The sequence below is a fragment of the Sinocyclocheilus rhinocerous genome, unplaced genomic scaffold (genome assembly GCF_001515625.1).
Source record: "Sinocyclocheilus rhinocerous isolate Xijiao unplaced genomic scaffold, SAMN03320098_v1.1 scaffold99, whole genome shotgun sequence".
Lineage (NCBI taxonomy): Eukaryota > Metazoa > Chordata > Actinopteri > Cypriniformes > Cyprinidae > Sinocyclocheilus > Sinocyclocheilus rhinocerous.
In genome coordinates, this window is record NW_015670981.1 from 185,546 (window position 1) to 196,048 (window position 10,503).

Below are 10,503 nucleotides of genomic sequence, written 5' to 3' on the forward strand. Positions count from 1 at the left end.
GCACAAAAAGTATTCTCGTAGCTTCGTAAAATGACTGTTGAACCCCTGATGTCACATGGATTATTTTACCGATCTCCTTGCTATGTTTCTGGACCTTGATCGTGGTAATTTCATTGCTGTCTATGGGAGGGTCAGAGAGCTCTCAAAATTAATCAAAAATATCTTAATTTGTGTTCTGAAGATGAACGGAGGTCTTACGGGTTTAGAACGACATGAGGGTGAGTAATTAATGACAGAATTTACATTTTTGGGTGAACTAACCCTTTAAATCCCCATCTGAATTGTCTCGCTCTGTGCAGTACGCAGTGTCATGTACCGAAACAAACAGCCAGAGGCGTCAGTGATTCCGCGTCTACAGGTCGCTCTCGTACTGTCTAATGACAGCAGACCTTCTCAGACGCTCCAGCAACAGACGAAACCCAGAAAAACTATTGGAATGGATTTTGCCGATAGTTTCGGCAATCAACTATCGGTCCCGATTAATCGGCAAAACCGATAATCAAACGGTCAGCCTCTATTAGTAAATACTGTAAAAATGTTAATTGTTAGTTCATAACTAATGCATTAGCTAGTGTTAAAAGTTGTACCTGACTTTGCAGTGCTTTGTATGTGTAAAAATGCTCCAGAACTGCTGTTGTAGTGAATGTTATGCACCACAAGGGTTAATCGTGGCAGTGATTTTCTCATGTAAAGTGCTTTGAATTTCCTCAGTCAGTAAATAACCTGTGAAACGTTTTGTCCTGCCTATCTTGCAGACAGGAGCTCTTTTTACCTGTCAGATGGGTTTTGACGGTGTGGCAGAGGGTGTGTTGACATTTTCTTATGTCTGTCTGCATTTATGACTTTCTTTACAGAAGAAAAGACATCAGCGCACTGAAAACCAGCAAAACAAGTTCTTAAGTTTCAAAGATCCTGTTCATCTTGTCTGTAGTGTCCACAGCCTCTCTCTAGTAACCTGAACTTAAACAACTTTTTTGTTATATGTATTCTCCCTAATAATAATGTTTGCCTTTATTTATTTCTTTGACTTTGTTTTCTCACCCTTCAATATTGTGTAAGTCAGATAATGTTGTAGTTTTGGCTGTTTGGTAACTACTTTGCCGGCGAACTAATAAATGAACCGGTATTCAGTAATAAATGAACTAGGAAAGTGTTTGGTGAATGAATGAAGTGTCTGTATGTAAGCAGGGTGTTGCCACTGGGTTGAGCAAACATTCGCCCACTGTCGACATATGTAGGTGTGTCCTAACTGAAAATACAAACTAAACATTGACTAGCCTCATTCAGAAAAGTGAAACGCTGCCATAATGCTGACGTAAGTGTTCAGATCTGTTAATTCAGCCCTCCAGTTATTCCAGTTTCACACTGGCAGTGAAAAACCTAGTTTTGACTAAAAGTTGACTAAAAGATTATGTCTCTTGCAGTCAACAAGAAGTTGAAGTACATCAGTTTGGCGATTCTGGTGATCCAGAATGCATCGCTCATCCTCAGCATCCGTTACGTGCGAACGTTGCCAGGAGATCATTTCTACACCACATCAGCCGTGGTGATGGCAGAAGTTCTTAAAGTCCTCACCTGTCTGGTCATCGTCCTGATACAGAAGAGAGGTGCGTTCACTGGAAACACATGGTGGCATGTTAAATTGCAGCTAGTGACATAATGTGTATTAGGTTCAAAGATTAATGTCTTATCTCACAGTTAATACTTTTTGTTATTTTTGAACAATGTATACATTTATTATGATTTAAAATGCATTTTAAAAGAAATGCCACCTTAATATTTTAATGGCATTCATATATTTTAAGTGTGGCTAAAGTGCCCAAACACTAATCTACATAGTTTGGGGTCCGTATGGTTTTTTTAAAAATTTTTTTTTTTTAAATAAATTAATATTTTTATTAAATTGATCTAAAGTGACAGTAAAGTTATTTAAAATGTTACAAATGATTTCTATTTCAAATAAATGCTGTGAATGCTTGAATTTTCTATTCATCAGAAAATCCTGGAGAAAAAAGGTTTCACAAAAATATTAAGCAGCACAACTGTTTTCGACATTGATGATAATAATAAGAAATGTTTCTTGAGCATTAAATCATTTTATTAAAATAATTTCTGTAGGATCGCGTGACACTGAAGTCTGGAGTAATGATGCTGAAAATTCAGCTTTGCATCACAGGAATAAATTACAATTTAAAATATATTCAAATAAAAAACATTTCTTATATTTAGAGGATTTTATTTTTGTTTAATTGTTGTAATATTTCATAATATTACAGTTTACTGAAGATTGTAAGATTGTAAAGATTATAAGATACAAAAACTTTAAAAAAAAAATCTATCGACCCTAAACTTTTGAATGGTAGTGTATGTAATAACAATACTACTACTAGTGCTGGGCGGTATGACCAAAAATTTATATGACGGTATTTTTCAAAATTGTACCGGTTTCACGGTACATGACAGTATTTTTTTTTCATGCATGACCGTGTGTTAACCATATTTTCTACAGATTGAGAGAGGAAATACTGCAGTATATTGACTTAGAATGCCCTATATCATAACAAAAATAAACACCGGTATTCGGTATGAACCGGTATACCGCCCAGCACTAACTACTACTACTACTACTACTACTAATAATAATAATTAATATATATTTTTAAATGATTACGTTTATTATTAGTAGTAGTATTGCAGCATTGTGTCTGATGATAATGTATCCTTTCTCATTTTTTCTGAATACAGGTAATGTGAAGTCCTTTGTGTCGTTGTTGTATGACTCTCTAGTTGTACAGTATTTGGACACACTGAAGTTAGCAGTTCCGTCACTCATCTACACTTTACAGAACAACCTGCAGTATGTGGCCATTTCCAATTTACCAGCAGCCACTTTCCAGGTAAGGCTGCTCCACAATTTGTTTATGCCCTTCCTTCCTTCTCTCTGCTGATTCACTCCTTTTCACTTTGAGAGTCTGCTTATAATATTTGAATCTATATTGTATGTAAATTTCAATGTAACGATATATAGTAACAAACTTTCATGTTTATCAAAATATATGTTTTACGAAAACATTTTAATACACATTTAATACACTAAAACATTTTAAACATTGAACATTTCCGAGTGAATCAGAGTTTTGAATTATTTCATCGAAACAGAACCAGAACAGATTCATAGAAATGAATTGAACATACTATCGAACGCCGTTTTTGCAATTGAAGTTTAAATCATAGATGCTATTAAATGTTTTAAAATGTTAAATATTTTTAGCGGCCAATGCTTATAGATAAATGAAAATACAGTTTAATGAGGTACATAAAATATTAATTAAATGGACATGTATTTTAAACAATATTTAACCAATTAGATTTGTTTTTCTGTAGGTCACATATCAACTGAAGATCTTGACCACAGCGTTGTTTTCAGTGCTCATGCTGCGCAAGAGTCTGTCTAAAATCCAGTGGATCTCTCTAGTGCTGCTGTTCGCCGGTGTAGCGATCGTCCAGGTGGAGCAGGAGGGTGGAAAACAGAAGGAGGCTGTGACCGGCGCCAACCAGAACTACTTCAAGGGCCTGGTGTCCGTGATAATTTCTTGCTTATCCTCCGGGTTTGCCGGCGTTTACTTTGAGAAGATCTTAAAGGGCAGCTCGGCCTCGGTGTGGATGAGAAACATCCAGCTGGGGATCTTCGGGACAGTTTTGGGTCTCCTCGGCATGTGGTGGAACGACGGCGCCGCCATTGCTGAGAAAGGCTTCCTGTTTGGCTACACGCCCATGGTGTGGGGCGTCATCTTCAACCAGGCCTTCGGCGGCCTCCTGGTAGCTGTTGTCGTAAAATACGCGGACAACATTCTCAAAGGCTTCGCCACCTCTTTTTCCATCATCGTGTCCACGATCACTTCCGTCTACCTCTTCGGCTTCCACGTGGACCTGATCTTCACGCTGGGCGCGGGATTGGTCATCGGAGCCGTCTACATGTACAGTCTCCCCAAACCGAACTCCAGCACTTCCAGCACCAGCATATCTTCATCTAGTCACAACAAAGGAGGAGACTCGGAGCTGGATGCTTTCCTCCCAAAGTCAGTGCTGGTGAAATGAAATGAAATCTGTGTCCCCTTCTATTAATCGCTCTTTACCTCTCTCGGTGGAAGTCCTAACTCTCTCCTCTTACTTGTTTCTCTCTGCTGCTGTGGGTTTGGGTGCTTCTTAACCATCTGGTTTAGACTAGGTCGTTCTTGAACGTGACTGTTGGCACCTTATTCTTTTGGAAAGCACAAGCCAGAGAGACGTAGATGTGGGTTTTGCTGTTTTCAGTGTTTCTTTTTTTAATACCAAAAACAAGCAGTGGCATTTTTCACCTTCGTAGGCATATCTCTCTCAAACGTCTTCACCTCCCTTCCCTGTTTGCCTTAAACAGCTTTTTCCTGTTAGACAGCTCAATTTTGGGGAAGAAGATGTGAACATAATTGCCAGGATAGTGTTGAGCAGAGGAACATTTTGGGCTGGATTGACTTGAAAACTAATGGGTGAATCTCACAAAACTTCTACTTCAAAATCAAGAATCAAGAGAAAAAAAATCGAATCCTAATAAGTACCAATACAAATGTTTGCATTGTGAAATTTAAGCACATTTAACCCCCAAATTTGTATTAATGCAATGCAATACAAAAAAAAAAGATCCTGTCTGGATACAAAGTCTTTTTTTTTTTAACAACACAAATTGAATTCAGTACTACATATACTACCATGATACATGAATACTTTTGAAATGGAAATAATATATCTTTTTTTTTACTTAAAAACAAGAAGAATTAAATTAAACACCTACTACAAATAAAATACTAAAGTGACAAATAAATTCTCTTACATTTAAATAAAATATAATTTTTTATATTTTATGGCAATAAGAATTTCGGAAAAGAATGTGCTTATTTGTGTTGAAAATAATGCAAAAAGTCACAATGCAAAAATCGTAATGGTCCACAAGACAGGCTTAATTTTCTTTGCACAAAAATTTAATTTCTTCTTTTTTTTTTCTTTTTTTTTTTTTATATTTATGAAATTTCTGGTTTGTTCTCTTTTGATTTTGGTGTGAAATTAATCCCAGACATTATTTAGACAGGTTTTGTGAGATTCACTCACAGCTACTTCTACATGCTACAGGTTCTTTGCCAAAATCATTGTTAACTGTGTTAATAGAGACAAAGAAAAATAATGGTTGAAAAAAAAGCTGTGTGAATGTCTGCTGTGTTTACAGGTAAAACATGGTAATACCTCATAGCAATACCTAAAGTTTGTGAAGTGGCAAAGAGCTTGATTCATGCGTATCTGTAGCAGTAATGTGGCACTTCGTTGCCGGCGTGTTGAGTTTGGTCTCACATAATAGTAGAGGTGTCAGATAAAGGGATGCTTTTAAATCAGCTTGCAGGGACTTATAAGTTACATTCATCTCAAACATTTATCTCTGCCAGTCCTCCTTACCCATAATGCAATGTGTTAAGAGATGCCATCCTCACAAGTCTGAAAATGGCCACTAATTGACATTGAGCTCCATTAATATATTGAACTCAACTACAGAACTAGTTAAATATTTGACAAGCGGTCACTTAACACATTGTTTCCGTATGGAATTTTGCTTTACCACCCTTGTCTTTGGCATTTTCAGCTCGCAGCTCTTTTCTGTGCGGGAAATTGACTAACTTGGTCTTTTTCTAACCAAATGGCACCTTAATGAAGGCTGTTTTCATTGTGTGTGCATATGCGTGTGAGGGGGACTAATTTTGCTTAACCAACAAATGGTTAATGCTGTGCCTTTCTCAATCAACTTGTGACTGAATGGGAACTAGATATAGTTCTTACACTGTACATAATATCAAAATACTATATCTTCTTTTTATGATGCAAAAAATTAATCAAGATTTGTGAATTTATCTTATGTTATGTATTGTACAAACAATTTTGTGCACATATTTGATACAAATATGCCAAAACTGTTCTCAGTAAATCCCCACACACCTCAAGAGCATGTCCTGATAAAAAAATGTGTTTTATTTTTTTGTATTTTTATTTATTTTATTATTTTTACAGTAGTCAGTATGCTTACCAGAGCACATTATATTTGGGGAGCAACAACAGGTGATGGATCATACGTTAGGGTTGGGGGAAGTATATGGTTGTAGTTTGGTGAAGAGGTTTTGTTGCTTGTAAATGGGTTTTATGTGCATGTTACGATTCATGTAATATTAAAAGGACTGGATTAAGTGCTGCTTGATTGCTGAATGATGAATTTAGTCAGTAGATTTTAATTCTTCACATTGTTTTAGGGTGAAGAACTGTGGCCCGCAGTGATTCAGTTTACTTTGGTTGTTTACATATGCACTAATAATTGGCTTTTTATTTTTTTTATTTTAAAGTCAACATGAAATGACTCTATTTAATTTATTACATGATGCTGTGTACATTAAAAATTTTTTTTTTAATGTTTTATCTAAATGTAACAATTTGCCCATCCACAAAATTATATTAAAATAGGTAATGCAGAAATGTATTGGCTATTATTGTACTAATGTTATGACTATAAAATTCCCTTTTACGCTAGTGGCCAAAAGTTTGGAATAATTAAGAAGGTTTTTTTTTTAAGGCTGCGTTTATTTGATTAAATTACAGTAAATAGTACAGTAATATTGTAAAATATTATTACAATTTAAAATAACTTTTTTCTATTTTAATATATTTGAAAATGTAATTTATTGCTGTGATGCAAAACTAAATTTTCAGCATCATTACTTCAGTCTTCAGTGTCACATTCAGTGTCAAGAAACATTTCTTATTATTATCAATGTTGAAAACAGTTGTGCTGCTTAATATTTTTATGGAAACCGTGATACACTAGTACCATTCAAAATTTTGGGGCAAGTATCATAAAAAGAAATAATTCATAATTTTATTTATTATTGTAAGGATGCATTAAATTGGACAAAATGACAGTTAATGAAGACATTTATAATTTTACAAATAAAAATGTATCATAGTTTCCACAAAAATATTAAGCAGCAAAAACTGCTTTCAACATTGATAAGAACCATTATTGAGCACCAAAAATAACAGAAAATTCAGCTTTGCCATCACAGCAGTAAATTACATTCAAACATTCAAAAAAAAGCAGTACTTTAAATTTAATAATTATTTTTGATCAAATAAATGCAGTCTTGAGCATAAGAGACTACTTAAAAAAAATTTTTAAAATCTTAATTACTCCAAACTTTTGACCTCCAATGCAATACCTTTGGTATACATGTTTATCATTTAACATGCTAAAAAGGTAAAAAAAAAAAAGTTCTAATTAACATTTCATGTTGATTTTAGTTCACAAATTGTAATGTTACTAGTTCCCTGCAGTTCTAAAGCTGATAGTCTAGATCTTAAATCCCATCGCTGAATTGTTTTCAGAGACTTTCAGAAATGAATGAGCCGAGAGTGGCCTCAGGCAGCTAAAGTGATTGTGTTTGTGGTAATATATGTTATTGAGTGTGTATGTGTGTGTTTGGGTATGAGAGAATTTACCACAAGCCATTTTCTGACACAAAACACTTGTGCGTGATGCTGACCATCATGCAAATTTTCACATATGTTTATGAGAGATTATTATGATGGTTGTATGTCAGAACATGGCCCTTTAAGATATATTATCATGAATATTAGGGTTACAAAAGATGGGAGCATTTTCAGTGAATCGCACTGAAACAAGTACAATGTGAACTGAAAACACTGTCTTTGTTTTCTTTTGGCTCATTGGTGATTAGATCTGATTTTAAATACTCAAGCTGAAAGTGATCGCATGTACAAAAATACAAAACATTGCACATGTCCAGTTGCGAGTTCTGTTCAATTTTGTGTTCTGTGACAACTGTTAACACCTCCTATTGCAGAAAGACTGCTCAGATTTCATCATCACAGCTGATAAATCGAGGACGGCCTCTGTTAAGCCCTGTCTCTGGCACTATGATCTATATTGTAAATAGTCTGTGAAGAGTTGAAATACAGCCCCTGGTGGCTAATTTCTTATAGTGGCCTCTTTCTTGAGGCTGACAATAAACATCAAATAGAGAATAGAGTTGCTGTTTCTTATATGAACCTCAGAAGTGAATCTTTCTTGTGTGTGCATGTGTGTATAACCCCAGTGTAGATCAAACATGTTACATTTCACACCAAAATCAAAGCATAAATAAACAAGAAATACAGTTTTGTATGAAGACTATTTTTAGAGCAATTAATGCAATAATTTCATAATTTCTCCTATATTTTCATTGCTGTAAGAATGTAATACATCTGGATATTTCACTGTGGTTTTTGAGTTTATTTTATTGTAATTCCAATGTGTTCTTAGTGATTTCTTTTTTTAAATAGTCATTTACACACGGTAATAGCATTATATATATATATATATATATATATATTTAAATCAGCGTACATTAAATGCAGTGATGCACAAATCCATGATTCAGAAATGTTAATAATTAATTTCAGTCATGATTTGCTGATTGATTATTTTATACATCAAACTACTTTTTTCTGTAACTGTAATTTCTTCACCTGTAAAAACACCTTAAATCAGTTTTACATCATGAAAAGCTGGATTTTCAGGGCAAATTCTGACATCAAAAATGCAACCAGAACAGATTATCAGATGTGATTTTGCTCAAAGCCTGCATGAGGATACTAACCACAAACTGAACTCTTGTATCTTTTATATAAATAAACTGCATGGCCTAAAGTATGAGGAAAATTGAACACCACACTTACATGCTCGTTGAACTATTAATTCCATAAACATTGTAACTAATTAGGGAATCGATCCTCCATAAAAGCCTCTACCTTTTTGGGAAGGGCCTTCAACTAAAGATGGAGTAAATATCATCTCCATGGACCTTGCATAAGTGACATTGTCATGCAGAAAAGAATACTATAAATGCTCATTTAAAGGAATAATTCACCCAAAAATCAACATTTGCTGAAGATTTACTCACCCTCAGGCCATCCAAGATGTAGTTGTGTTTATTTCTTGATCAGAACGGATTTGGAGAAAATTAGCATTACATCACTTGCTCAACAATGGATCCTCTGCAGTGAATGGGTGCCGTCAGAATGAGAGTCCAAACAGCTGATAAAAACATCACAATAATCCACACCACTCCAGTCCATCAATTAATGTCTTGTGAAGTGAAAAGATGCATGTTTGTAAGAAATTATTTGTGTTTTATGATGTTTTTATCAGCAGTTTGGACTCTCATTCTGATGGCACCCATTACTTATATTGACTTTTTTTGTACCTGTTTATCATGAGTTTAGTTTAAATAGCTAAATCTGTTCATTACAAAGGTGTGTCCATACTTTCATTTATGGATATTTCTCACAAATTACCATTAAAATGCAAGCAAAACTCAGATATACATTTCCCAATGAGCAATGTGAGATTGCTGCGTAAATGTTTTACATAATTATCTCTGTGTATAATATTCAAGAATGCATTGACTTGTGTGTGTAAAAACAAGTATTGTGACAGACAGATACACATAATGTGAGCTAATCCACATGTGTGGAGAAATATATAACACTACATTGCATATTCTTGCATTGCTTCTCTTTTGACTACACAATTAATGTGTTGTTTCTCTCTCTCTCTCTCTCTCTCTCTCTCTCTCTCTCTCTCTCTCTTTTGTTACTTTTAGTCCCAAGGCTCCAGGAAAGAAGAAAGGAAATTGAAGAAACATGATAAATGAGAAAAGATGAAAAGAACACATTGTGTCTACAGGTCTTACACTCCTGCCCTATTTCCAAAGGAAAAGATGAGGGTTATATTTCAAGTGCCTTATTATGCTCACAATATTAAACTCTGTTATGAAAGATGGTACTTCTAAACTAAACTCTGCTGACGTACTTTATGGTACTTCATATTTATGCTGATGCCTCATTGTTGTGCATTTGATATTGTGATTGACTAGTTATAATACTAATGTAAACAGATTTTGTGTTTTGAACGCTGGAACTGGGAAAATGAATGAAAGTCCTCATCATACTTGGAATTCAAAAGGTGCTGCCTTATAATGAAATCATTTCTAGGCATTCTTAGTATAGTATTGCTTTTTTACTAAAGTGTTTTGCCATATTGTGTGTTCATTAATGGTTTTTGTAATAGTGCCTTGTGCTTTTTGTAGTGCCTTATACATTTCATCTGTTTTATGTGTGAGAGTATCACATATACATATAAAAGTCAAGCAAACTTTATTTTCTTTAAAGTGCACTTTCAGATTTAAACTCACTTATGTTATATATATATATATATAATATATATATATATATAAAACTGCATTTCTGACCTAAACACATTGTGTAAGTGTAGTTACTGTGTTATTTTTGAACGAGTTTTGTTTTATTATATCTGTATTTTTTATTGTCTGAGCAGTGAAATGTGAAAAGCAGTGGGCTCTTGAACATATAATTGCC

At 34.4% G+C, this 10,503-nt stretch overlaps 1 protein-coding gene across 1 annotated transcript in view; it reads left to right on the forward strand.

The window, feature by feature from the left end:
• The window catches only part of LOC107734533 (UDP-galactose translocator-like), a 14,044-nt gene extending 3,774 nt beyond the window's left edge, over positions 1–10,270 (forward strand). Inside the window, exons 2-5 of the mRNA XM_016546517.1 lie at positions 1,425–1,607; positions 2,746–2,897; positions 3,385–4,079; positions 9,729–10,270. Coding sequence (XP_016402003.1) covers positions 1,425–1,607; positions 2,746–2,897; positions 3,385–4,079; positions 9,729–9,762 — 1,064 coding nt within the window. The 3' untranslated portion in view covers positions 9,763–10,270. The remainder of the gene's footprint in view (positions 1–1,424; positions 1,608–2,745; positions 2,898–3,384; positions 4,080–9,728) is intronic.
• Positions 10,271–10,503: the final 233 nt, after the last annotated feature.